The sequence below is a fragment of the Genypterus blacodes genome, unplaced genomic scaffold (genome assembly GCF_046128005.1).
Source record: "Genypterus blacodes isolate CSIRO-AG114 ecotype Tasmania unplaced genomic scaffold, CSIRO-AGI_Gbla_v1 ptg000033l_1, whole genome shotgun sequence".
Taxonomy (NCBI): Eukaryota; Metazoa; Chordata; class Actinopteri; order Ophidiiformes; family Ophidiidae; genus Genypterus; species Genypterus blacodes.
The window spans coordinates 546,862-574,560 of record NW_027466846.1 but is presented as its reverse complement, the minus strand read 5'-3'; the positions used below and the strand labels follow the sequence as shown (position 1 = coordinate 574,560).

The window sequence follows — 27,699 nt, the reverse complement described above, 5'->3', positions numbered from 1 at the left end:
TCCAGTCCCCATCCTCTTCCTCCTCCTCCTCCTCTAGCGGGGCTGTACAGCTGGCAATTTACAGACAATAAGGCTGAAAGGAGTAATTAGCTGCACCGTAAATTACAGCCGTGTTTGACTGAGACGATGAATTAGCGTCAATTATGAGATATTTACTTTAGTCTTGTGTTTGTGTTTGTTTGTTTTTTAGCTAATGCACTTCTGGATATCGAAACTTTTGAAACATAACTCCCCTATTTTGCCAGTGGAACCGTTATAACCTCAGCATACTAGAATTATAAGGTAAGGAAATTTGAGTAATTTACTGAATTTTACTGTTTTACATGTCGGCGAAATGTATGAAAACCACTGTTAAAACTTTCTAACTTGGAAGAAAACAGGAAACAGCATGGTATCATTTGCTAAAACTACAGTATGGACAGTAAAATGTACTTTATACAGGCTATTGTATCGAACAGATACAGAATACAGAATAGTTGAATAACTCTCAAATGTAAAAGTGTTAATCTACTGGAGCTCATTCTGTAGCAGTTCTGTTCATAATATCCACACTTCTTAAACAAACTCCCCCTTTCTTGTACGTTTGAGGAGATGAAATGCTGGAGAGATTGTCAGAAATGTCAGGAATGTTGCAGCAGGAAACTTCTTATGTTCCCCAAAGCCGGATACAGACCTGGATAAAGGAGGACCGCAGGGCACTGTATTGGTACTGTGGTCCATCTGAGCCGAATCTGTCTACTAATGTCATGTGTTTATGTCTCTACTGTGTTTGGAAAAGTTTTCATGGCGGGTATATGGTTTGTGTATCCGGACCGGTGGACCAGTGGAGTTATTTACACATCCTGAACCCAGAAATCCAAACTGCTAACAAATATTGGACCACCATATGTTTCCATTTCTTCTTTTTTCCAACCTTGACAAGAATTTCCTTAAGCGTCTTCACATGCTTCCTCCACTGTGCTCTTCATTATCCGTCCTCCTAATGTGGGGTAAGATTCCTGACTTTACGTCTAAATCATAAAGTCTCCAGCGGAAACGAATCTCTGCTACTCAAACTGCCTTAAAGTCTGATTTCGGTTCAGTTTCCACAAACCACAACAAGGTGGAAAAGTAATTTTCCTCTAAATCGTTCATCCCTTCCGGACAGATCGTTGAGCATAACTGGAAATAAGCCGAAATGCATTTTTCCTCCTTCGGGACAAACATCAAAACCTGACATTCAATACAAATATAGTGTGTGCCTTTGCATAGTGGCCCAAACCTTGGTGGGAACTTATGAGTGTGTACCTTCCATACAGTGTGAAATGGGACTCAGACGCTGCAGTCAGTTACGGACATGTTTTGGAAAAGGGTACCTTCATTTTGTGGTCCCTGTACAAATACGCCACACTACTGTATTTGTGTCTCAGCAGGAGAATCCCCCCCCCCCTGCTTGCTAAACGCTTGAAAAAGGAGTGTGGCTGTCAACCTATCAATAGCAGGTCTATGCAGTGTTCAGTACCTAACAGAGCTCTGGAAGGTTTAGGAAAAAGTGAGGTTCTTAGGACCAGGGCACCTTGTATTGAGATCAGAAAGAACTGCTCATCACGCCATCATATTCGGTATTGTTCTACAAAAATGTCACGGAAAAAGCCTCGGAACTCTTTTGTGTAGTCAAAGACATAACAGCCTCCGTGCTAATAACTCTAGCCTCATTTGAAGGATTACCCTCAATTTCAATGACTCCCAAATGCAACAGCTACTTTGTAAAAACCCGAAACATTCCTGCATTGCGCATTTATATTCCCAAAAAAAAGCTGTGAAAGTTGGAGAGACGTGAAAAATGAAGCTGCCAAGTACATTAAACATCCAAGTAACCTTTGTGATGCTCTTAGTGGTGCGGTCATTGAGGCCTAGACTTTGTTAAATGTTCCCCTGTGAGAGTTGCGTAAACACGGCGCAGATGGTTTGAATCACGCTGCTGGAACGAGCCAATCTTCAAGAGGAGAGAGAGAGAGATAGAGAGAGTCATCCATATGTTCTGCCCGTTTGAGCTCATTGGTTTGTAGCTCTCTTGTTTTGTACACCAAGCTCTCAAGAAAAGAGTTTTGGCTCTGACCTTTAGGAATCTGTGGAGTGAGAAGATGCTCTGATCACACGGGGGAATGAACCTCCAGCTCAGATTCTCATTACTGTAAGAGAGAAGATGGTTTGTGTTGACAGATTGGTCAGAGCTTTGAAGTGGAGGCAGCTTTCAATTCATTTACTTGATTATAAAATACTATCACTTTCTTTACTGATACCTTGAGGCTTACACATCCTTCTTGAATGAATCCTAGTCATCCATCATCTTGGACTGACTATCCTAGTACATAAACTCTATGACTGTTGACTCACAGCTTTCAGATACGATTACTGATAACATAAACTGTGTCCACCAAGGAGTAGATCGTGTAGGAACAAACCAAAGACTCATAACAAAGCTGGATAGAGACTCAACACCAGTGGGATGTTCATTGCTTGTTCTAACCTTAACACAAAGACGTCCTCAAAGTAACAAAGAGGTACTCGTTTCTAGAATTGCTGAAACCAGCTGCTTATTGACATTTGCTGTGTTTTTCAGCTGAAGCGATGGAGAAGTCAAAACACAGGCGACAGTTTGCCTTCATCCTTCTGATTGGGATGTGGTTACCTTGCTGCTTCGCCCAGACCACACCATCAACCTCAGCCGCGCCCACACCTACGCCCTCCCCCTCCTCCCCGCGGCCGCAGACTGAGCGACTGAGGTTCCGGCTGACAGGATATCCCCGAAAACACAACGAGGGAAGGATAGAAATCTTCTACAAGGGCGAGTGGGGAACCATCTGCGATGACGACTTCTCTCTGGCTAACGCACACGTGCTCTGCCGCCAGCTGGGCTTCGTGGAAGCCACAGGCTGGACCCACAGTGCCAAATATGGCAACGGCCAAGGTGAGAGCGACCGCAGACCGGGTTCAATTTCAGTTCTAATCCACCATCGATGCACTTGAGTAATGTATTGATGGAGTTTTGAACAATAATAGCTTGCGTTTGCTCTGAATATTCTCAGACAGATCGGGCCGCATGGCTTTGCAGGTATTGTGCCCTCATAACGTTCCCGTCTAGACTAAATGCTGTGGAGTAAGATTCCATTTGTCCCTTTTTTGCACCGGTTTTATAAGCAACCAAGTGTTACTTCTGGCCCTGGACTGACTGGTTTCCCCAGCTTGGGATTGTGCTGGAGCCACACTGACAGTCTGCTGCCTGTTTCAGGGAAAATCTGGCTGGACAACGTGCAGTGTAACGGAGGTGAGAAGAGCATTGAACTCTGCAAGTCCCGCGGCTGGGGCAACAGCGACTGCACCCATGAAGAAGATGCCGGGGTCGTGTGCAAAGACGAGAGGATTCCTGGCTTCGTGGATTCAAATATCATTGACGTAAGTTATCAAAAAAAAGACTCACAAGCTTCAGCAAAATGGAAGTTCAGACTTGAGGAGGTTCACCTATTGGCCCTATAGACTCCCTAAGGCTCATAGGAGACGTTTTACGGCCCAGTGCAACTCCACCTGTAGCTGTTCACCAAAGGCCACACACACACACACACACGCACACGGTGTCAGTTAGCTCTGCTCTTTACTATGTGGCTTTAACCCGTTAAAGCAGCAGGAGCTCTGAGTCTGCTGTCCTCACTGTTTGGCATAACTAATTGCAGCGTCTAACACGTCCACTGATTGTTTGCAGGGGTTGCAGAGGTCGAACGAGTACAGAAGTGCGGTTGTGACCTCAGGGTCACGGGTTGAGTTCCCTAGGCCGGTTGGGAAATTCTGCACCTGGAATGTGGCCGAGTAATGTCGACCCTTTCCTCAGCAGCTACAGTGAGCCGGGCACCATGGGGAAATAATAAAGGGATAATTCACCTCAAATACACAATTATACCACAACTTGAAGCCTTAAGTTTCATCAGATGAGGTCCGTCTCTCACACATCAAAGATATAGTAGGAGCATAAGGGGGCGTAAGTGGAAAAGCAGAACTACTTTCTCTCTTTCTGGCAGTTGCTCTGTCCAATGTGGCGTCCAGACTACGATCCGAGCCCACCGCCAGCTTTTCCTCCCACTCCACCACAGTGGAATTCACTCACTGCAATAAGAGAAAGTCACGGTTACCACGTACGAGCCGTTAGTGAGAGGATTGGACTGTTGACTCTTAAAATCACTCCACATAATGAGTGTGACTCACAGCTCAATTAAGGCTTTACCCGACGTGTTGTGAATGAGAGAATTCCACAGTCAGGAGGCTTAATTGATTGTTAGGTTTGCATTCATTTGAGCATCCGGATGTCATATCAGAAGTGTGTGTGTGTGTGTGTGTGTGTGCGTGAGATGACTGTCATCCATGTTTCTCTCCCACCAGGCACACGTTACTGACAACAAGGTAGAGGAGGTGCGACTCCGACCCGTGGTTACCATGACGAAGAAAAGAATGCCCATCACAGAGGGTGTCGTTGAGGTGAAGCACAAAGACAGCTGGGTGCAGATCTGCGACCTGGGCTGGACCATCAAAAACACCCACGTCGTGTGCGGCATGCTCGGATTCCCACACGAGAGGAAAGTCAACAAGAACTTCTACAAGTAAGTGAATCTCTGGAGCGCACCGAGGTGAAGTAGGTGAGAGGAATGAGCCGGATAAGAGGTTTCGGTGAGGGAAGAGTGTTGATTCCCAGATTTCCGGTAGTTTGGTAGTATGACCCTTTTGTAAAAGATGTGATCCCTGCTCTCCAAAGGTTTGCAGATTTAACAAAGAGCACCTTCTCCCTCTCAAAATGGAACATTCCGTGAGTGTAATTACAAACACGGCTTACAGAGAAGCTGCCCGGGTCTTGATCTGATAAACCAGAACCAGAACTCTTAACAACCTAGTCTAAAAAGAAGGTTTATTGCGTCCCAGCAGCAATAGCGGAAGTCGACTGAGAGACAACACAAACACAAACACAACCTTTTGTTCACAGCTTTCTCATCCGCTCCAGAATGGGAATGTATGCTGTGGCCTGTCGGGAACGTTTTGGCATTCCCTCGGTTTCACTCCGACCTGTCAAGTAGCGCTCGCACCCAGACCGAACCGAGCACTTACACACAAACTGGACATGATATGGAGTTATTGTTACTTACTGTGGATAAGCACTCACAATGGAAGCTGAAGCATTTGGACGCACTGCTGCTTGTCTGTCCCCTCTGAGGACGATTTTGTTTCTTCCAAAGGATACGCAATAAAGCCACGGTTAATTCGTGTCCCAGTTGGGTCACATGTATTTAATTTCGTCGTATCATTGTGCGTATTTATTACTTAAAGATGCAAAGTGGCCAGTGGGCGTGTGTTTTTTTAAAATCCAGCTGTGGTTTGTTGAGCTCAAGGGTTTAGCTCAGGTTGCGTTGGAATTCTAATGTCTGAGTCGATCACAAACAGCTTTTATATGATGAAGAACTAGAGGTTGTGCAAATGACATTAATAACCCGTTTTAGTGGTCTGTTACTTTTATGTTTGATGACCTAACGTGCACACAGGAGGACGATAAACATCTCATACTGGATAACTGGGGAGGAACTTTAACACTTGAGTCCAGTAGCAACATTAAGGCTCTATCAATGCATTTTTGTTTAGATTCAGGTGATGGACTGTAGATGGAAGGAACGCGTTGTGAAATTGGACGGTCCAGTGGTTTGTGGGGACAGAGACATCTTGAGTGGACTCGCAGACCTCTGCTCTCCTCTCCTTGTGTGTCCATCCAATGTGACTGCACACATTCCAGGCTGCGCTCCAGCCAAAGGCTCCCGATTCATCACCGTGCAGATGGTTCACAGTAGTACGAGGGGAAACGTGTGTTTTCTCTCAGACGTGTGTGAAGGCTGCGAGCCAGAGAGAGAGAGAGAGAGAGAGAGAGAGAGAGAGAGAGAGAGAGAGAGAGAGAGAGAGAGAGATGGTTGGTCACATGACGCACTGACTACAATGGCCGGAGTGAAGCCAACGTACATATTCTGATCGTCCGGTTGTTCAGTGCCATGGTTTTGGTCTTTTATTCTTTTTGAGTAGCATTTCTAATGTTGGCTGTCATAATTGTTATTTAAATAAACTTAATATTCATCTGAAAACAGTCAATGACATGAGGCAGCTTGTGAAGACCTGGATTTAGATGTAGAAGATGGAGACCCAGGCTTTATTTCCGAGCTTAAACAGGCACAGTATGGATCTTTGCAGCTGTCCTGACATTTCATTTACTTACGCTCAGTTTCTGCTCATCATTTCAGGCAGGAGTATTTGTCAGATTTCAGTTTGCGAGACATTTCAAAGTGACAAAAGTGACACATTTTTGCATTTTCCTTAACCCAGTGTGTTGTTACTTGTTGACTTTTATACATTTTGCTGTATCTGCTCTCACTATATTGTAGTAGTGTGGGTGTTACTAACTTAGTGGTGTTATAAGGCCAACAGAGTGTTTGTGTGTGAATTGTAAACTGTATTGTGTGGCCGGCACAGTGTTGGATTTAGGATAGTTGGAAGCACTAATTGTGCGGTGTTTGTCACCATGTATTGGTGACCTGAACCAGCTTTCTAACAGAAGAAGAATCTGGGGAATGTCAAATCACTGGCCTGCAGTACTTTGTCTGTCTGTTTGTCTGTCTGTCTGTTTGTCTGTCTTTGTGTGTGTGTGTGAGCATGTGTCTGTGTGTAGTGCACACCACTTCTCCCCCTGTATGTAACCTGGCTGTCTCACCATTGCAGACGTCTGACAAAGCGAGCTGCACAGAAGGTCTCCAGGCCAAAGGTTAATGTTTCAGCCAGTGGAAGGTATTCTGTAGCGGGACAACCCACTGTCCACCTCCACCTCCGCTGTGTGTGCACCGTGTCTGTGACAGTGGGTTTCCTGTAGACCTAGACAATAACTGGTTAGCTCATATGTTCACCTAGGTAGTCAACCCTCCCCCCCCTCCACACCCTGCTGCATGTGAATGGGTACATGTTTGTTTTTATGCCGTTATAACTCAGGGGTGCCATATCTGCAGGTTTCATTCTCTTTTTAGGACTCTTTTGTTTGTCTTCTGTCATATTTCCACTGACATGGCACAGATTGTTCTGACTAACACCGGAGGAAATGCATAAACATGTACATATACAATTTCAAACCGTTAGATTCATTCATAGACAAATTAATCCTAGTCTAATAAGTCTACTAATCAAGTAGTCATTTTAGAGTAAGAATATCAAACATTTACTTATTATTTTATCTATTTATCCAAATTTATTTATTAGATAAAAATGTATTTATTTAATTTATTATTTTATATTTGTTTCTGTTTCATTTCATTGTAAATTTAATACACTAATACATTATGGGATTTGGAAACTTGACAACCTCCCCAGGATTTCAGGATTTCTTTTTGTGATTATTGCAATCAAAATAACTAATTTTGCTGCTGTAATTTCTTAATTTTGCAGCAACATTTGCAATTACTTAGTCCATTATTCACAACTTTTACAGTTTATTAATACACTATTTAAATGCCCTATCTAGATTTTGATAGATCTACATGACAAACCAACACAAACATTATGCATAGAACAACCTTTATTTCCTTGCGTCAGAAAGCATTACAATTTCTGACACACCATCAACATTCGAATCATCATCTAACAAACATTAGCTAGTTTAGGTGGAAAGATTTAACTTGGTCTATTGGTAAAGCCAATAGATGTAAACCAACTGGATCTAAACACTCCAGTATGAGCATGATAACTCGCTGTTTGTGCTTTAGATAGTTGTTACATTAAAAAGAAATTCAGGTGTTTATAATGAGTTGGATCATCGTTATGGCCCTCCTGATGGGACAGATGTCGCCAATCTGTGCTGTGTGAGTGCCCGGTTTTTTAACACTCCACGAATTAGTCTGTTCAATCAAACGCAACAGCTGGAGTGCCTCTTTTCCCTGTCATGGCATGCTTTTTGGAGGAGATCAGTAACATTCATTCCAAGTTCTTTCAACCGAAACAGTCACGGGCCTGCATGAATACACGTTACAAGAGCCGACCTGCATCTGTTAGAGTCTGCAAATAATTCACAGCATTTGTTTTTTGGCTGCTCAGACGACCAGCCAAAAAACACTCATTGTCCAAACTTGGGCTTTCCCAAGTTTGGACAATGAGTGTCACAAAATCAATTTGCAGTGCTGCAGACGTTATCATGTACTGGATCTATATCTGTAAGTGTTTACTCTATGTCAGAAAAATGCTGGATCTGCCTCATCATATGCGGCTGACCTCAGTAAAGATTGAGTTGAGCTGCACATGTCTGTCCTTACTGCAGCACGTTCATAAAAGTGACCCCTGTCTGAGCCTCTACAGGTGCAGCTCAATGAATTAGAATATCGTGAAAGAGTTAATTGATTTCAGAAATTCAATTCAAAAAGTGAAACTCTCTTATATTATAGATTCATAACACACTAAGTGAAGTATTTCAAGCCTTTATTTGAATATTGTGAAGGAGTTCAATATTGTAGCCTCACAGGGTCGCACTCTAATCAGCTCATTAACTCAAATCACCTGCTGAGGTTTCCTGAGCCTTTGAAGTGTCTCTCAGTCTGGTTCAGTAGGAGACACAATCATGGGGAAGATACCATAATAATTTAATTTATTGAGCTGCACCTGTATATTAATCCACTACGTCACCACCAATGTCTGGATTTGGGCAAAATTGCAAGTTACACATACCCTGATTTTCTTAATAATACAATTTGGGTCTTTGTTTTTGAGAAATTGGCAAAACCATTGGCAAAAATCTGTATCTGTACTCCTATCTGGATCTGCCTCAAAATTGAATCAGTTCAGCCGCTTCCCGTCAGTCTGCAAAAGCCCAAATCCGCATGGCACCTTTTGTAAATCCTGCTGAAAAACAGACAAACAAATGCAGATGCAAGCACGAGCTCCTTGGCTGAGGTAATAATGGTTTGCAGAGAGTAGATTGTAGAGGAACACCACAGAAGCCACTAACCCCCGAAAGTGCCACTAAATCCTTTTCGCACAAAGTGATTTATTACACCAGCATGTAAGATTGTGTAGTATTTATAAGGCCTGTGTAGAGTAACGGCAAAACAAGTCAATGTGGTAACTTGAAGTTCACATTGACTCTAATACTATAGCAGTAGTACTATAAATAGATCATATAGTTTGTACTAATCATGTATGAGCTGTTGCTGATGAAATAACTGAATGTCAGAATTTTAAACAATATGATTGTTTGTCACCTTTTGTCAGTCTTACAGTCTGTAATTGTCCCATCATGTCATTTTCACTTTGTCATGTCATTTTCCTCTCCTAACTGTGCAGTCTAACCCCTGTTTACCTTGCAGGCAGACATCCAAAGCTAAAGCTAACTCTAAGTCTAAACAGAGCAGCTCTGGGAAAAGGTAATGTGAGGATAAGCGTTCATGTGGGCATAGACGACTATCTGTAAAAAGTCCGACACACACATGTGCCGCTTACACATAACCTCACACAGAACACACACTTAAACTAACGGGAAAGTGTTTGATGCCAAAACTGGCCAACAAATAGCTGATTTGTTTTTTTAGTCAGACAACACACCAGGCAAACACCAAATCCATCATACTTTTCTCTAATATTTAGTTTAAATACTAATTTCATGGATGTTCAGAATAAGCTTTAAAGGAAAGTTCTATAGTGTAGTAGGAGTTTGTGTTTAATGTTTGTCAAAGTGCCACATTTTTGTTTTGGTTTGGTCCTTTTTATCTGTAACATACTTACATCAACATCTCTTACACACCTGTTTAGGCAGTGTTACGCAATCCCTGTTGTGGGTTCAATGTGTTGAGAGAATAACTGTGATGATGTGTGTTAATATGATTACACTCTTACTGTGACATGGGCTGATTTGTGTGTGTGTGTGTTTGTGTGTCATAAGGACATAAAACAATCACTGCAGTAGGATTGTGTAGCGTCATTGATTGATTGATTAATTCATGGACTGTGTGAGTCACCTGTCTTTCCGCCTTTCTCTTCCATTCAGGCTGTATTTGGAGCGTCAGAGGCATCACTTCCACATCCACTCTGTGGCATGTACGGGCACAGAGGTCCACTTGGCTGCTTGCCCACTGGAGTTCAACAAGCCAAACTCCACCATAACCTGTGCGGGCGGCATGCCGGCTGTTGTCAGCTGCATGCCGGGACCTTTGTTCACGCAAAACATCGGCATCAAGAAGAAATTAAAGATTTCGGTATGGCAGTTTTTAATTACATGATGCTGGAGGATTTGAAGGTCACTGTTCCTGTGTAATTTCACATGTTTCTGTCATTTAGAGCAACGTGAGGCTGAAGGGAGGCGCCAAGGTGGGCGAGGGGCGGGTGGAGGTGCTGAAAGAGAATGAATGGGGAACGGTGTGTGACGACCGCTGGAACCTGCAGTCAGCTAGCGTCGTCTGCAGGGAGCTCGGCTTTGGCAGCGCTAAGGAGGCTCTCACCGGAGCCCGCATGGGACAGGGTGAGTCCATCTACTGCTCATAACAGAAGGGATTCAGACAGGACTTCAGTCATCAGCTGCCTGCCTGCTGCCTGTCTTATCTAGGGTCATCTTTTGACCCCAACTCATAATCTGCCCCCCAACAAGTCCACATTCCTACATGGAACCAGTTTATATAAGTAAAGGAATGCTGTGAAGAAAGAAAGAAAGAAAGATGTTTACATTCACTGGTTGCTTCACAAAAGTGTCACTCCTATATTAGGACTGAATTCCAACCAGTGTTACATTAGATAGATATGGACATTGTGTTATTTTACACCAGATTATTGTAGTTGAATGCACTGACATAGTTAAAGTAACATTGTTAACGGTATTACAGTTTTTTAAATGATAGTGAATTACGTTGTTTCAAGTGGTCTCTTTTGTGTGTTTGTGTGTGTGTGTGTGTGTGTGGGTGTCACTGTGAACGACTCACGCTTGTATTAGGGGGTTGGCAGCTTTATCTCGACCCTGTTTGAACTTGTATCCAGTGTACAGAAAGTCAAAGATTTAATCCGCAGCAAAGTCCAGTCACAAAATTCTCTTCATTAACAGTCAGTCAGGGTAAGAGTTCCAGCTCAGGGCTAAAATATGTCATGTTTGCCTGTGCTCCTCATTATGGACGCTCTCCAAGAACATGGGGAAGCTCTTGGTATGTTGGTAAACTGCCTTGAGATTCCATCAATGGAGAAACAAGCAGTCTTTTAAAGAGCGTCTCTCAGAGACACTGGGCAGGGATGTCCGCTCCCGTGTGTACATAATGATCGCCGCCGCAGAGGAAGTCGGCTGACGAGGTTCGTGACAAAATGTCTTTGAGGGAGCAGCATACCCGCTCTGTGCTCGGAACGGATGTTAGACCACCACCTGGCAGCGTTGATCTCAGAAACATTCCCAAATGTCACTGAAGCTGAAAATGTGAACCACTGAAGGAATTCCTTGCATAAGGCAACATCTCATGGTGTCTGGCTCTGGGGTCAGAGAGCTGAGAGTCCAGCGTGAACAAGAGTGAACATGCATGCTCAGCAAACACGCCAGAGGTGATGAACTGTGTTATGATACTGTCACCACCAGTCCTCTGGATGAAAACAGGACAACATCATATTACACAATAGTAGTACTGCTAAGGGATACAGATGACACTACAGATAAAAATGAGCCTTTCGCCTAAATCTGTTGTGTTTACATTGATTTTAAATGTGCTTTTAGTGTCTATATCCTAGAAATCAAGTGAAAAGTTATGTAAAATGCAAGCTATACTAAAGTTCTGACAAACAAAGTAACAAATGGGGCGGCGACAAATGAACGCAGACCTTCCGGTCCAAGAGGATGAAACCAATTAGAGCTCAGCCGTAAAAGTACTGTCTGTCTCTCTGTCTGTCCAGGAATGGGCCCCATCTACATGAACGAGGTGAAGTGTGTGGGTCAGGAGAAGTCCATTTGGAACTGCACCTTTAAGAACATCACTGCTGAGGACTGTAAGCACAGCGAGGATGCTGCTGTCCGCTGCAACGTGCCCAACATGGGGCTGGAGACCTCGGTCAGACCTGAACCTGCTTACTACAACAATACTCTCATTTTATGAAAAGCTGGAAAGTTGAATGAATTGTTTATACTGAATCTGATTTATATTTGCCTTCCTCTCTGACTTGGTAGCTGCAGCATAGTAGAGAACATTAAGATGTCTTATATTGTGTTTATTGCCTTAACCCCTGTCCGTCCAGTCCTGTCTTTGTTTGCTGCACTAACGTGCTTCTCTGGTTGCACTAGGATGTGAAATTCAAAGCTAACAGCTCAAGAAATCTCACATCCTAACACTCAACAAATACTTTTAGAAAAAAAAGTTCATATCATTGCCGTCACAGAAATATAGGCGTATTTAAAATGGCCTTTAGCTCAAAACGCCTCAAACATGGTTTTATTGTTTGAAAAATACAGCTACATTTTTCCTGACAGCAGTGATATCCCTTTAACAAACAGTATTCCTGGTGGTACAGTTTGTATTTTACCAGACGATGCTCCTATAGATGCACTCAGAGCAGCCAGGCAATGTGGGATAGAAACTGCAGCAAGTCTTCACATTCATCTCATTGATAAGTTTACAATCAAAGTAACAGACTTAGTAAAGAACATTTGTAACATGGCAGTATCAGCATATTTATCCCACAAGTATGTTTGGGGCTCGTGTGCATCTCTGCTCTGCCTCCTAACCCTGCGGCCGCACACAGATCCAGCTCACGGGAGGCCGGACCCAGTACGAGGGCCGCGTGGAGCTGCTGACCTCGGACTCTAACGGAACACAGCGCTGGGGTCTGATCTGTGGAGAGAGCTGGACCACCAAGGAGGCCATGGTGGCCTGCAGGCAGCTGGGCTTGGGTTATGCTAGCCAGGGCATGAAAGTAGGTTATTAACAACACCAAGTGCAACATTCTGGGTAACTTTGCCATATGCAAATGTAACGTACTGTCGCATACTGTGCACTCTGTGGCCGGTTACTCAGCGACATCCATGTACACTACAAGTTACAGCACGATCCCTGCAGCCTGCAACCCAAAATGGGAAGTTGTACGTGATAAAGTGGCCTTTGAGTTTATAGTTATGTTTAAATACGATGCAAAGCTGTTCAGATATGAATATATGTATCATTCTAACACACCGGTGATTTATGGTTCATATTTGAACATGCATGTAGCACTGATGAATGACAGTACGTTATAATTTCAATATGGAGAAGAGGTTTTCCTACGTGGAAAGACCAGAGTGAGTTTGGTCTCTTCCATATGGACACACTCCCCAAGCCTCTAATCAAAGTCAAAGCCACTGACCACCAAGCCAAGTCGTGACTTCATTTAGAAACAATTCTGACGTGCTTCTTGCCTAGAAAAAACAAACTAACCCACTTCTTCTTCAACAACACATTTAACCTCTGCCCAGACCCTGAATTAATCCGCCGAACGCAGACAGGTCAGAGACAGGACAGGAAGTGTGTGTCCCTTCACTGACTTCTAGCAGGACGTTTCTGCAGGTCCGGATAGTGGGCGGCCGGAGCAGTTATGAGGGCCGAGTGGAGATTCAGGTTGGGTCCAAGTGGGGCACAGTGTGCAGCACAGGCTGGACCACAAAGGAAGCCATGGTGGTTTGCAGGCAGCTAGGGCTGGGCTACTCCATGCATGCCATCACTGTAAGTAGGACCAAGGACACGAATGAAGAGAGTTTAGTTTCCCACTTGAGAAACTTCATAGTGCAGTGCTCTAAACTGATTAACAATCCAAATTTGGAGCAAACAAAGTCGAAAATCTATAATAAACCATAAAACTATTCAAGTTAGTTAGGATTGTCAGTTTCTCCACAGTTGCAATAACAGACAGACCAGATTGTCATATATTCAAATAATATCTCCCATTATTAATAGAAATGTGAGAGACGGATCGCTTAAACATCAAACAAGACAAACTCCATGCTGCATTGTGCAGTTTTTACACTGGTACTTGCAAATTCTGGCTCAGAGGACAAAACTAACTGAGGCGATCATAAATATCAGTAAGTCTCTGATTCATTTCACAGTGCTTGGAATACCTGTATCTGATTAGTATATCGGCCTCCGTCTGAACAAAGTTATTGCTCCCCGGTGCTCATAAACTCTCCTTCACATGGCGCCCCTCAGAGAGCAGCCAACATGAGTCAGGAACATCTGTTTTCCTGAGTACAAACATCACACTGAACTCTCTCTCGCAGTTCCATTTGTGCTAATAGATGCTCTCCGTGTGTGTGTGCGCCCGCATGTCTCTGCGCTTGTCCCAAGGAAACCTGGTACTGGGACAGCAGCAACGTGACGGAGATGGTGATGAGCGGCGTGAAGTGCACGGGGAGCGAGATGTCTCTGAGTCAGTGCCAGCACCACAAAGCGGTCAGCTGTCAGAAGGCGGCGGCAAAGTTTGCAGCGGGAGTCATCTGCTCTGAGAGTGAGAGACTGAAGCTCTCACTAAGAGAGTTACTCGTACACATCACACAGACTAGTAGGACAACGACTAGTATTTGATTTATGACACATTATATTTTGTTGGTGGTGTAATGAGAACATTTACTCGTAATTGAAGAACCATGATGGATTTGTAAACTGTAACAATACTTTCATTCAATACTGCAGTTACATCACCAGTTCAGATGTTGGGACTTGGATTGGTGGTGTGTGTTATTGCAGATTGGACCCATTTAGATGTACAATTTATGATATTTTGACATTTCATTATCCCACAGGTATTTCATCTCAGTTGTTGTTGGCCTTGAGTCACATTGGCTGAAAAATCCAATTTGAGCTGCAGTGCAGTTTGTAAATCCTGCTGCTACAAAGAGACGAACCTTTAGGATCTGCATTTCTAATTGTACATTTTGGGTTTAGTGTATGAGACAATGTCGTTCTGTAACTCAACAAACCGCAAATTCCTGTACTTTTTAGGTCCATTTTTGTGCTTGATTGACACTAATGCTTCGGCGTAAATTTCCCGTTGAAATAAGCAATCGTACCTCTGACTGTGTGCACAGCCGCCTCTGACCTCGTCCTGAACGCCCCTCTGGTGGAGCAGACGGTTTACATCGAGGACCGCCCCCTGCACATGCTCTACTGCGCCGCCGAGGAGGACTGCCTGTCAAAATCCGCCGCCAAGGCCAACTGGCCCTACGGACACCGACGCCTCCTTCGCTTCTCCTCTCAGATCCACAACATCGGCCGGGCGGATTTCAGACCAAAGGCCGGCCGACACTCCTGGGTCTGGCACGCCTGTCACGGGTATGAAACACAGAGTCTGTGGAGGAGAGATTCATCAGCTGGGCCGTTGTAGCAGAGTAATCGTATCGGTTAGGGTTGTACAAAAACACTGCAGAAACAGCTTTATCTTGATGAATGGTTACAGGATTTCTCAAGCCGTTGCAGAATTCCTCTTTGCCTCACTACTGACAGATTTACAGTCCAGAGCAGGAGGTTACACACTGGATATAGCGTGTGCAAAATCTCAACAGTAGCTATTCATCTCATCTGACAGACAGCCAAACTTAATATTTCCGCCATATCTCCACTTTTCAATGTGTACAATAACTGAGTTTACCTCTGCAGTTTGCATCTGTGAGTGAGCAGAGGAAGAAGTGGCTCAGACTGGCGGGATGTGGAATGTAAAAAGCAGCTTTTCTGTCAGTCTTATTTCTGATTGGATCCAAGCTTATCCTTTTTCTTCCGTCCGTTTCCAGTCACTACCACAGCATGGACATCTTCACTCACTACGATCTGCTGAACTCTAATGGCAGCAAAGTGGCAGAGGGACACAAAGCCAGTTTCTGCCTGGAGGACACAGACTGCCATGAGGGTAAGTGTGAGCTGAAACACGCCACAATGTCTGCTTTCATTTCAGGACCAGATGGGAGGAATCTTACGCAGCCAAATCCGTGACAGATGGAGGATCACGGAATAGCTGTCGCTTCCAACTCGCAACTTGTCACAAAAAAGGCCTCATATGCTACATTCACATGACAGGAACATGGAATGCTCTACATCCAAACACACAGATCAGATTGGGATGGAAATAGAAACACTTGTACTTTGTCCAAATATTGATGATGTCATTGGTGCACATAACAAAGCTGCAATAAGCGATCTAATCCTTTTTTTGTTAGCCCCAGTTATTTCAATCTCATTCGTGTCTGTGGTTCTGTGCCGTCCAGGTGTTTCTAAGAGGTATGAATGTGCCAACTTTGGGGATCAGGGCATCACCGTGGGCTGCTGGGATTTGTACCGGCACGACATCGACTGTCAGTGGATCGACATCACCGACATCAGAGCTGGAAACTACATCCTGCAGGTGAGCGGCACGGACAGAAATAGAAACAGGGAAATGGCTGAATGGGGGAAAGCAATAAGGCTGTGAGGCAGCACTTCGCTCAGCTCACTTTGCTCAGTTATTGTATGTAGAGGAGAATTCCATGTTTGCAGCCGTGTGGGAAATAATTGTAAACACACACATTTGACAGACGCTCAAAGTTTGTGGCAGCAAATCAGATTGTTGTGAACGAACAATTGTGTAACTTTGATTACCACAGGTGTGACCTGTTTGTGTCCATCCAGCGTGTTAGAAACGTGTGTGTTTGTGTTCCTCCCCCGCTCAGGTTGTGATAAATCCCAATTACGAAGTGGCTGAGAGCGACTTCACCAATAACGCCATGAAATGCAACTGCAAATATGATGGACACCGCATCTGGCTCCATAACTGCCACATTGGTACACTGCCAAACACACTCCGGCACCAGACCATAATGTCACTTTTAACACTTTTATGTCTATGTTTACTCCACTCTTCGTCTTAATGAGGGTTTCTCTCTCCGTCTGCAGGCGATGCCTTCAGTGAGGAGGCAGAGAGGAGGTTTGAGAAATACCCCGGACAGCTGAATAACCAGATTTCATAATCGACAATCCTCACGTGACATCTCGGGAAGCAAACGGGGGGTCGTACGTATACAGAACAGACCTCACTGACTCAAAAAGTGAGACGCGCCCACCTCTGTTTTCAGGATACTACAATGGATCCCCACGTGTTTCTCATGTCATTATCCCCTCTATGATTCTGCATAGCTCACAAAAGGAGCCAGCAGAATGTTCCCTCTAGTGAATGTGTTGTATATCAGAAATTATACTTGAATATTCAAGTTCAAACTTTTTTCTCAGTCTGATGTAAGATCATGCTACTTTTTTTTAAATCACAAAATCTAGGATAGGATTGTTATCCATACACTGTGTATGACTTATCAATGTACAGCCTTCTATTGTTTCTATTCTGGATTTATGAATGAGGTGTTGTTGTTTTTTATGACCCGATTTTTACTCAACTTGGAGCGAAGAGGTTTAGAATGACCTTAAACGTTTTGGTAATATAATAAATCATCAGATTAGTTATCAGATAAAAATGCATGTTAAAAAGCAGGAAGCAGCGCTATCACATCTGGCAGACCTCATTCATACGTCGGCTGGCACACATTCAGATAATGTACGTAGATGTAAACGGGGCCCGTTCTGGTTTTGGAGTCGGTTGATCCTGGGTATTATGGGCTGCAGAGATATCCTGTAACTACTGCCAGTAGCCTGCAAGTGTCTCTGAGCAAAACACTGAACCCTCGACCTCCAGTTTACTGCCATCTTTCACACTCACAGTTAGGATGTGAATATATTTATTACCAATATCAAGGTGTTTGAGAACAGTCGAAGATAGTTAGTTACTTTCAGTATGAAGTGCTTCGTTGTCAGTTTGCCTTAGTGTGTATATTTTTAATCATCTTAGAGAACCAAAACTCAGACATAATGGTGCGAAGCTATCAAAGATCACTGTCTCTTTCCTCTCACTGATCTACTCACACACTCACTGCACCTAATAAAATGGAGAAATGTTTGTGCTGTGTATTATTATGGATCATTTTATTAGGAATTCAAATGACTATGAGGAGATTCCAGTCCAACGTAGATAGTTGAACGGGGGGGTTAAGTGTGTGTTGGGTGAGTTGACAGTGACTCAGTTTGACCTGGGGGCGGTTGTTTGAGCTCAAAATCTGCTCAGGCCTTTTAATGATAATCCTAACCTTTGCTCCAACTGCTGGATAATCTCATTAAGATCAGCAGTCAATCACATTAAGCAGTCACTTCACATCTCATGATATCTCTCAGTCAAGCCAATATTCTCCATAGCAGCATTTATGGGCCCCCATGTTGAGATGAATGGAGGTTACAAGGATGGGAATGTCTTCTAATGATCACCAGTGTATACGAAATTCGTCATTACTCAATTGTTTTGTACACTTTGTTTAGGTAAACACACTTTTTCACCATCATTTGATATCAGTCTGCTGTGTAGAAGTCAAAATGCTGATCACAATAAAGGTTTACACTCTTTATCCCGACTTGTGAAGTAAAACAGACGATAACTTCAAAAGACGTCTTGGTTGAAGCCTGGTGTCTTTTTGTCTTCCTTACCTTCGACTCTGCTGCTGCTTCAGGTGGCCTGACCTGGTCTTCACAGCTGATCGTCTTCATCACCTCCACTTGCATGCCCGGCTTGACAAAAGAGGATTACAGGGGTCGAGCAGCACGTTGACTTGCATGAGATGCTTTTAATGCCTCACGGTAAACTCGGTATACTGTCAGAAAGGCGGACAACAGTGCCCCCTAGAGGGCAACTTCATCCAGTGCAGGAACAAAGGATGTAATGCTGGTTCCTTTGACATTAGTTTGCAAAATGGAGTCATATTTGCTCTCCCTGTTATTTATTCACCCACATTTGGAAATCTGGTAACTTGCAAACATATTTTAATGATAGAGGTTGATACTTGTCATGTAGATCCACCCAGTGTATTTATTGGGTCATGATTGTTCTACCAAGACAGGACAAGCTCAAGATCTTAGAATATCAATACAATACATTTGATTTTGCTTCCATTTATACAGTTTGCATCGCAGCAATCATGAAAATGCCTTCAAAATAGTTCATTCCAAGGATAGTAAGATGATCATGACATTTTGTCCACAATGACTCAGACCATACAAGTGTAGAGGAAACATTAAACATTAGTTGACTTTGTATACATAACATATCATTAAGAGACAGCGATGAGCAGATGTCGCAAAATGAAAATGCTAGAGACAAATCAGTGCTGTGGGTCAACAGTGAAAAACGTAAGAAAAACCTCAGGTCTGTCCATTTGTGCAGGAACATGAAAAATAAAGAAAATGGACAATGTGGGTGTAAATGGACGAAACGGTAGCAATTCTCAAACGTCTGACAGGTTTGGCCACCTTTAATCTTCAACATATTAAAACTGAACAAAATCCAATTCCTTGTCTGATCAAATCCAGATCACAGTCCCAGCTGACAGGACGTTTATTGGATGAGTGTCTGTCTCGTCTTGTGTTTGTCTCCCATCACGCAGAGAGGAGTTTGTCTGCCGTTTCACTGCAGTACCGTCTGTTTAGCCACTCTCCCTTCTTGGTCAATGGCAAAGTTATAATTCTTTGGATTGTCCAGAGCTTCTTCAATTCGTTGATCCAAGTTCTCCAAAGTGATGAAGTTCTTCGCATCCTCCTGTAACAAAATGAAAGGCGATGGTTAAACTCTGGTATCGTCCCAAATATGAACCTGTTTGTGACGAGATCGTAATAACAAACACAATACCTGTAACTGTAAAATTTCTCTCTCTTTTTCTTTGATGAATTTTTCCTGAAACTGCTCTCGCCGAATCTCCGCTTGTGTCCTCTTGACCTCAGCTTCTTCCTTCTCCAACTGTACCCGCTGCAGTCTGCATCACATTTACAATACAGCTAATTGTAATAATACGCTTTGAATGACTGCATATGACCAGAAAACACAGAACGAGATCACCACACACACACACACACACACACACACACACACACACACACAGAATTCCTCCTCACCTGAGATTGAGCAACCTCAGGTTCTCTTGGTCGTTCCAGGCCATGAGGGATCGGTGCTCCTCCGCCTCCTGCCTCGCCCTCTCCTCTGCCAGGGAGCCCGTCTCCGCCTCGTACCGCTTTTGAAGCATCTCCTCTTTAAACGCAAGCCTGAAACACACACGAGCAAAGAATTCCATTTATCACTAGATTGGGGGAGATTACAAATTTGAGCAAACTTGATTGATTGGTTTGGAACAAGAAATGTGATCAAAAGCTTTAAAAACGGATGATTTAGGGGCATTTGAGGCCTTCTGATGTCAAGACACTGGCTAAACCAATGTGTTGTTTGAGGAGGGGGGTGGGGACTTTTTATTAACAGATTTTAACACACATTTGAGCTACAACAGGGAAACAAATATTGCCACAAGAGTTATTTAGTACTCAAATAGCTCAAAACTATTTGTTGTTAGCAGATACCCGTCCAGGTTTGTCCATTTAGGGGGACAGAAATGTAGAGAAAGTCCCTTAAGGAGACATGTTTTGGACCGGGTGACCTTAGCGCGTTCACCCACCTGAGCGCCCTCATCATCAGCGTGTACTCCGTAAATCTCTCCTTCATGACGACCATCTCCACCGGGTCTATCGGGGGAGGATACTTGATTCGGTCCACTTTGGACTTGGCCTTCGGGTCTGTTCGGGTCTTTCTGCCGCGAACAGTCTCCACCAGCACGGGGCACCGAGGGGAGAGTAGCCGGGCCGCCTGCACGCTCCTTCCACCAATGACCTGGAACATGGCGGCGTCCAAAAAGGCGGTTGATAGGAAATGTTAAAGTTACGCAAAGTTTCGCGTACGGAGTTGAATAGAAAGGTTTGACAGTAACATTGAGACAGAAACGTTATCGGTATTAGGCGGCAGCCATTTTGGTGTCCTCTGACCGGGAGGAAGTGATACGTTCAGATGGTTTTGCTCTCTACTGCCACCTGCAGGTCATTCTTGATGGCAACTAAGAGGCAATAGCGGCGTGTTGCTGCTCCCCTCAGGCTGGCAGCAGTATTGCTTCAATAGTTCATTAAGAAATTGCAGATTTCATTGCACCATTGGTCTATCTGATATCATTTTACCTTATAGAGTGAGCTGTTACACCTATCTTCATTCTTGTAACTTTTTCCTTTTTTTTCTCTTTGTTATACAATCTGGATCTTTGATTATCGTTCTTCCAAATCTACTCAAGATTGGTACATGATCACCTCTCATAGCGTATCCAACTATTACATCCCAACCCCCAATCAATGTCAATCATGATCTCAATATATGATTCTGCATACTGAAGCTCCATTTGTTTGGCAGACAGACTATATAAATTAAATACCACTTTTACAGACAGAATAACAGCTTACTGCCTCTACCCTACATAGGTCTTGCATAATTTAGAGCAGTGCTTTGGGTCAGTGTCCTCCTGTGAGATGGAATTGGTTGCAATCAAGCACAAGTCCATAGGGTATGGTCTGGTGTCGCAAAATGGCGTGATAGCCTTACTTATTTAAGATTCCTTTTACCCAGTACAAATTCCTCACTTTACCAGGACCAAAGACTCTTTTTTTTATCCTCCTGCAGTTGTGCACAAGGGCCTCCCACATCTCTTTCAATCCTGGTTAGAACTAGTTTGCTCTGTTCTGTGAAGAGACTAATGCTTACCTTTGTTAAGTATTGGCAATTTCTCAAAGCAGCGGACAGGTTTGGGAAGACAAGTTCTTTACTTTCTGCCCATTTTGGGACTAGAATTGAACCCACAAATGCTGATGCTCCAGATACTCAATTATCCCAAAGAAGGAGACTTTTATTGCTCCATTTAACAGCACAATGGTTTTCAGCTGTGCAGACACAATTGCACAAGAGTACTTTCAAAAGCAAGGACAGTCTTCAGTGATTCCAAACTTTTGAACAGTACTCTATAAAGGCAAAATGCATAAAACTCACCCTGTCCAATAAACAGAATTTGGAAAATCAGTGGGGTCATAAATCACCTTTTTTTACCATTTAAGCCCTAAGGAAAAAAAAGTCTTAATGTCGCAGAACCTGGATGTCCTCTTAATCACCCAGTTTTTATTTATTTCTGTGGGTAAACAATAGAAATCCTCTGTCTGTTGGATTTAAACTCCCAGAGGCAACAGCGAGTACAGCCACAGATAATTAGTGCTAATGCTAATATACAAGTCATTCAGTGAGTTATTAGTGAGTATTATTATTATAATTACTATAGAATCTCTCTCTCTTTTGCACAAATATCAGCCTTAGTGTGCCAGGGGCTATCAATGTGCGATCCTAACATACAGGCAAATACACAGCACATCTAACACCTCTCTTTATCTTCTGTTTAGTTCCACAATGTATGAGCCTGTTCAGAAAAAAGCTTCAGCCTCCTGACTGATGATCCTGCGGCATCCGAGCCACACAGTAGAGCTACAGCCAGCTCGCCTGGAAGATGGAAATAAGGAGAAATGGTGCAGTGCTGGCGTATTTGTTGTTCACCTGCTATTGAGACTAAGTAAGTTAAGAAGAAACCACTCAATCTGACAAAATATATCCAGACATCTATATGACTTATAAGCAGATGATGTCAGGCTCTTAAACTATGACTATCTCATCTTTTGTCATATTTTACATGTTGTTTACCCTGTTGTAATGTTTTGGATGTGAACACCTGCTCATAAATATGTAAATCACTGCTTTGTCTAAGAGTGTATAATCAAAAATCAGCCTCAATAAAGAAATGACCTTGTGTTAAGTTACGTGTGAATCCTATTCCTTCTATATGCCGTCATCCCTGTTTCTACCAAAATCAACAAATAACAACACAACATGTGCAGGGATTCGTAGGTCAGTTAGATATTTATTCAGTATGTGGCTGGCTCGTACACCAAGCATCATGGTGCAGACTCTCTCTATTGGTTTCACAAATGTAAAGCACCTCTCAGGTCTAAGATTGGCACACAAACAAACAAACAAACAAACAAACAAACAAGAGCTTCTGCAGTTATCTTTCAGTTTCCTTATCGAGCTTGAACAAAGTCACAGAACAGAACATTGTAATGCAGATAGGCTGAGCGACACACTGTGTGATTATAAGGAGAAACCAGCAACAACAAAGTCTTCCACAGCATTTTACACACCAGGGCCTTTATGTGAGAAAATACAGTTTTAACGCAAATTTAGATAAATAAGCAACTGGTCCAATTGAAAAAGCCAGACTCACTTTAAGGTTTAAATCAACCAAAGCTAAGTGGTATTGCTTCGTATGCAAATGCTGAGGAAGAGTAAGGAAAGAAAGAAAATGGTTCTATAATATAACAAACATATCTTTAAGGTTACTGTTTCGTTTACTACGACTACAGAACGAGTGCAGGACAATATGTCATCAGTTGGTAGAGTTCCTTATCAATACTACTGCACATTTCTTAATCACACTCAGATCAAGTCCAAGCATCAGGCGATAAAATGACTTTTGCCACCCCCTTCACAAACAATTGGTCAAGTGTTTGCACGTTGAGGAAGAGCAGCAAGTCAGATGTGGAACCTGCTGTTTGGACCCCAGAACACACAAGAGACAGAAAAGGAACTCAGCCAACAGAAACGCTTCGTCTCCGCCTCAGCTGTGTGAAACTAATGCAGTGCAGCCACTCTGCATTCTGCTGTTCTTGGTGTTTGTGGTGTCAGAACGTGTGTAGAAGAAGGGGGACTTCTTGGTGGACCTCTTGTGTTGCACAAGGGCGCGTCTGTCTTGGGAAGGATGAGCTTTGGTTGGTGGCGTCGGGCGGGGGGAGGGAGGGAGGAGTAAAGAAATTGTTGGGAGGACGAAATGAGAGTGAATAGAAGGTTGGGAGGGGGCGGGGATAGGGAGTCAGGAGGAGATGATAAGGGCTGAGGATACGGAGGGAGGAGGGGAGGGGGTGAAAGATTCAGATTCATGCCAGACCAGTGGCATTCCGAATTTTGACCTCAATTTAGGGCGGGAAGGGAAGGATACGCCAGTCGAATCTCTTCCCCCTCCAGAAGTTTCCTGTAAATGCAAAACACAGGTCAATGACAAACTCTCCTCTCATCTGAGCAGCTAGTTAGTCAGGATTTGGACACTCGGACTCTTCGTTTACCTGTAGGCGGCTATTTCGATGTCGAGGGCCATCTTCACGTTGAGAAGATCTTGGTACTCTCTCAGGTAGCGCGCCATCTCCTGCTTGGCTTCAGTGATATCCCTCTCCAGGTCACTTATCCTCATCTACCAGAGCAACAACAAAAAAAGCAGTGAGATAGAATCATGATGGGAGATTTAACACAAGATCGCTCGGAATTCTAATTGTTTTGTAGCTTTATTGTGCTCTCGCTCCATTCAGAAACCTTGCAGGCTTTCACCTCTGCTGTCAAGCATCAGTTCCTGCTGAGCACTACAGTATGGAGATGTGTGTGTGTGTGTGTGTGTGTGTGTGTGTGTGTGTGTGTGTGTGTGTGTGTGTGTGTGTGTGCGTGTGTGTGTGTGTGTGTGATGGGGAGGGGGGGGCGCTGGTGCATTTTTGTGTCACCTAGTAGTAAAAAGGATCCTGCTGTGATCTAATATATACTGTAGATATATACCGGAATATTGTATGCGTACTTATTCCCAGTTTTTAGGGTCACACAGGTTTATATATATTATCCACTAAGTCTCAGTGACGTCGTCTCACGGCAGGGTTGCACAAGGACATCTTGGTCAGTGTGCATGTGTCGTCGGGACATGAAGGTTCCAAATGTGAATCACAGACTCCCTTGATAAACATGTTATTCATCTTAAGGGGACTTAAATAAATAGCCATTACCTCATGTCCCTCTTCTCTTTTCTGTCACTTTCAACAGCATGTTAGTTAAGACAAAAGCTCTAAGATTAACAACAATAAGAGAGATTAAGTCAGCATAATGGTCAGATTATCTGCACTTCCTGTTCCAGAATCTATTAATCCCTCATTCACCTGGTACTTTGCCACCTCTTTGGTCTGCGTCTCCTCCAGCTCCTCCAGCTGCTTGTTGAGGTTGTCGATGACGTTCCGGAGGACCTCGATCTCAGACGAGCGGGACTGAAGCAGCCTCCGGTACTCCATGGTCTCTTCCCGGATGGCGTGCACGGCCTCGTTGTTTTTGCTGGCCATCTCTGCCACGCTCGCAAACTTGCTCTTGTACCAGTCCTCGGCCGCCTGCATGTTCTTGTGCGCCAGCCGCTCGTACTGTCCCCGGATGTCTCGCAGTGCGATGGAGAGGTCGGGTCGGGTCACCTCCACGTCCACGCTGATGTTAGCCACCTGCAGCTGAGCTTGTAGCTCTACTTGCTCCTCGGCAAAGACCTTCTTCAGGAACGTCATCTCGTCGCACAAGGAGACCACGGTGGCCTCGCTGTCAGAGTTGGAGAGCACGGACCTGCTGGCCTCCTCCTTGGCCCTCTGCAGGGCCTCCTCGGCATCCATACGGCGCCGGGCTTCCTCGTCACAGCGCTCCTTCATCTGCTCGTACACGTCGTGCAGGTAGTCCCTCTCCGCCTCCTTCCGTATCTTGTCTCCGTTCTCCGAATCGATCATCGCCCTGAGACTGCGCGCCTCCCCTTCATACAGGGCCTGCAGACGGGACGGGTCATTCTGTCGTCTTCTCAGCGCCTCCAGCTCGGCCAGGAGGGCTCGGTTCTGCAGCTCCAGGCGCCTCACCTTCTCGATGTAGGTGGCAAAGCGGTCATTCAGGTCCACAAGCTGCTCCCTCTCCTGTGACCGCAGGCCCAGCAGCTCTGTGTTGAGGGAGCTGGCCTGTGCCAGGTCCATCCTCTCAGACCCATCTGGCAGGGAAGAGGATGCCAGCCTCAGGATCTTCTTCCCAGGCGGAGGAGCTCGAGGAGAAGAGTAGAGGGAGGAAGATATGGAGGATTTGGTGGTGGATCGGGAGCCTCTGTAGTTGTCCCAAGGACGGCGGTAGGAGTAGTAGGAATCGTAGCTCATGATGAATTTTTATTGGGATTTTTTTTTGTTTGTGTAAGAAAAAGAAATGGAAGTTTTAGTTTCAGAAGGTTTTTTTTTTTATGTCCCCCTTGTTCTGCACACCATCGGTGAGGATGAGCGAGCGTTTTTGCACTGCACCAGCTCAGTGATGCTGCAGATCCCAGGCTTATATAGAGAGAGGCTGCTCAGCCCCCTCCCTCCCTGCCTCTGCCACAGGGACACATCAGTGCTGTCAGCATCCACTAGGCCAATAGAAAACTGCTGCAGTGGAGAGGAGAGGTTGGTTTTCAGACTCACTCTCAGCCATCGCAGGCAGGATAGATGTGGTAGAGCACTTTTATTTAATCGGCCCTGGAAATGGCAAGACAAGCTTTTCCTTGAACTGTTCCTCTACAATCATCTACATGTAGCTTGGGCTCTATTTCATCCTCTTGTCGTGTGGTGCAGTGTATTTCTTTTTCAAGCAAACTCAGATCACAAGCATCCGTCAAAGGGAGAAAAGGATTGAAGTCAAGCTTGTGAAACAAAGAGTTTTCCCACAACCGAGTGTGAGAGAGAATCAATAGCTGATGCTCATATCTGTAACTCAGCTCACACAGAGTAGCTTCAATGCCGTAGAAAACAATACATTCATCTGCGTGTCGACTGCGTTGTGCTTAAATAGATTGATGTTGGAGATGTGCTGACTCTGCATTGTCTGCGGCCTGATTTAACATCACATTAACCCATATACTAAAATAACAAAAGCCTTTCCCATTTATCTGACTTTACATAGATGACTGGTGATATACTTTGTTACTTTATCGCACGAATACATCAAGAAACCTCAGAATAGTTTCCCCTTTGAAAGCATTTCTCTTTGATTGCCTCCTTTTCGTCATTGTTGTCTGCATCACCATGAATGTCCCTCTGCAGACATCGATGTCTCTGATGTCCTCTGTCTCTGCAACTGTTTGTTTCCTGTTTAGGCACATCTATCTGATCTGTTTGGACCGCAAACTGATGAGTCACTAATGTTATTGAGCCGTCCTGACAGCGAGGTGTCGGAGACTCTGTGGGCACCGAGACAGATACCACAGAGGAAGAATGTGTATTTGCTGACACGGAGGAACACGCCTGCTGTTAAAGCATCCACAGATGAGTCAGAATGTGCTTTCAAGTCGTTGTTAGAGTTTGGTTTAAAAATAGGCATCAAGCTCATGTTCTTACCGAGAAAATGGTTCCGATCCCTGCTCAATACAGGCTGTATATATACTTAGATTACACACAGTATCAGTGGCTTCAAAAGCTTTAAATGTCTCGTTTTCAAGCATAAAAAGGAAACGATCAAGCAGAATCAGTATTCAGATGATGTCATCCATCCATCATTCAGCATTTTAACATGCATGTGGCCGTGTGGAGGCACTGAGAGTATGTTGAGTCATTGTAACCAGACACAACTGACATCAACTGCATAGTAAACTCATTTTTGAGGCTCTGGTATTGATCAGCAGCCTTTATGCTTTAAACGCTTTAACTGAGTTATATGCATGAATTTCTACACTCATTTGCTCCTTTGCTCAACATCATCGATCGTGTCAATTACACACATTTGCATCCATTTTTAGGAAACAAATTGTGTCAAGGTGCAATTCCCTGTGTTCGCCAATAGAGGTCAATGAAGCTCATCGATCGCTCCAACTTTCAAGGGGCG

The 27,699-nt window shown here is 44.0% G+C and overlaps 4 protein-coding genes across 7 annotated transcripts in view; 2 read left to right on the top strand and 2 right to left on the bottom strand.

Annotated features, from left to right (window-relative positions):
• The first annotated feature begins 11 nt into the window (after positions 1-11).
• loxl3b (lysyl oxidase-like 3b) lies at positions 12-17,985 on the top strand. 4 transcript variants are annotated; one of them, XM_076146728.1, is made up of 16 exons: positions 12-282; positions 2,603-2,950; positions 3,272-3,435; positions 4,411-4,628; positions 6,775-6,840; positions 9,396-9,452; positions 10,073-10,280; positions 10,363-10,543; positions 11,944-12,098; positions 12,787-12,957; positions 14,361-14,520; positions 15,101-15,344; positions 15,800-15,915; positions 16,271-16,407; positions 16,712-16,823; positions 16,935-17,985. In XM_076146728.1, exons 2-16 carry the CDS (start codon positions 2,611-2,613, stop codon positions 17,006-17,008), a joined length of 2,403 nt encoding a protein of 800 aa, XP_076002843.1. In that variant the 5' UTR covers positions 12-282; positions 2,603-2,610; the 3' UTR covers positions 17,009-17,985. The 4 variants fall into 4 exon arrangements, with proteins under 4 accessions (XP_076002843.1, XP_076002841.1, XP_076002840.1 ...); XM_076146726.1 differs by lacking the exons at positions 6,775-6,840; positions 9,396-9,452; positions 12,787-12,957 and adding an exon at positions 13,584-13,739; XM_076146725.1 differs by lacking the exons at positions 6,775-6,840; positions 9,396-9,452.
• The window catches only part of pacc1 (proton activated chloride channel 1), a 183,485-nt gene continuing 161,696 nt past the window's right edge, over positions 5,911-27,699 (top strand). Inside the window, exon 1 of the mRNA XM_076146741.1 lies at positions 5,911-5,932. The gene's annotated coding sequence lies outside the window, so the exon portion shown is untranslated. The remainder of the gene's footprint in view (positions 5,933-27,699) is intronic.
• mrps26 (mitochondrial ribosomal protein S26) lies at positions 18,880-20,960 on the bottom strand. Its single transcript, XM_076146614.1, has 4 exons — positions 20,573-20,960; positions 20,022-20,168; positions 19,759-19,882; positions 18,880-19,668 (listed from the first exon to the last, which is right to left on the bottom strand). The coding sequence occupies exons 1-4, from the start codon at positions 20,791-20,793 to the stop codon at positions 19,537-19,539; spliced, it is 624 nt and encodes a 207-aa protein (XP_076002729.1). The 5' UTR covers positions 20,794-20,960; the 3' UTR covers positions 18,880-19,536.
• neff2 (neuronal intermediate filament family member 2) lies at positions 23,925-26,130 on the bottom strand. Its single transcript, XM_076146746.1, has 3 exons — positions 24,999-26,130; positions 24,150-24,274; positions 23,925-24,058 (listed from the first exon to the last, which is right to left on the bottom strand). Exons 1-3 carry the CDS (start codon positions 26,004-26,006, stop codon positions 23,998-24,000), a joined length of 1,194 nt encoding a protein of 397 aa, XP_076002861.1. The 5' UTR covers positions 26,007-26,130; the 3' UTR covers positions 23,925-23,997.

What these genes read in the sequence shown, in the direction of transcription:
- loxl3b (XM_076146728.1), top strand. Translation starts at nt 2,611, where the DNA reads ATGGAGAAGTCAAAACACAGGCGACAGTTTGCCTTCATCCTTCTGATT. An exon ending in ATGCTAGCCAGGGCATGAAA is followed by an intron (nt 12,958 to 14,360) that starts GTAGGTTATTAA and finishes GCTTGTCCCAAG; the next exon opens with GAAACCTGGTACTGGGACAG. An exon ending in GGGAGTCATCTGCTCTGAGA is followed by an intron (nt 14,521 to 15,100) that starts GTGAGAGACTGA and finishes CTGTGTGCACAG; the next exon opens with CCGCCTCTGACCTCGTCCTG.
- mrps26 (XM_076146614.1), bottom strand. Translation starts at nt 20,793, where the DNA reads ATGTTCCAGGTCATTGGTGGAAGGAGCGTGCAGGCGGCCCGGCTACTC. An exon ending in CTGATGATGAGGGCGCTCAG is followed by an intron (nt 20,169 to 20,572) that starts GTGGGTGAACGC and finishes TGTGTGTTTCAG; the next exon opens with GCTTGCGTTTAAAGAGGAGA. An exon ending in GAGAAATTTTACAGTTACAG is followed by an intron (nt 19,669 to 19,758) that starts GTATTGTGTTTG and finishes ATTTTGTTACAG; the next exon opens with GAGGATGCGAAGAACTTCAT.
- neff2 (XM_076146746.1), bottom strand. Translation starts at nt 26,006, where the DNA reads ATGAGCTACGATTCCTACTACTCCTACCGCCGTCCTTGGGACAACTAC. An exon ending in AAGAGGTGGCAAAGTACCAG is followed by an intron (nt 24,275 to 24,998) that starts GTGAATGAGGGA and finishes TTGCTCTGGTAG; the next exon opens with ATGAGGATAAGTGACCTGGA. An exon ending in ATCGAAATAGCCGCCTACAG is followed by an intron (nt 24,059 to 24,149) that starts GTAAACGAAGAG and finishes TTGCATTTACAG; the next exon opens with GAAACTTCTGGAGGGGGAAG.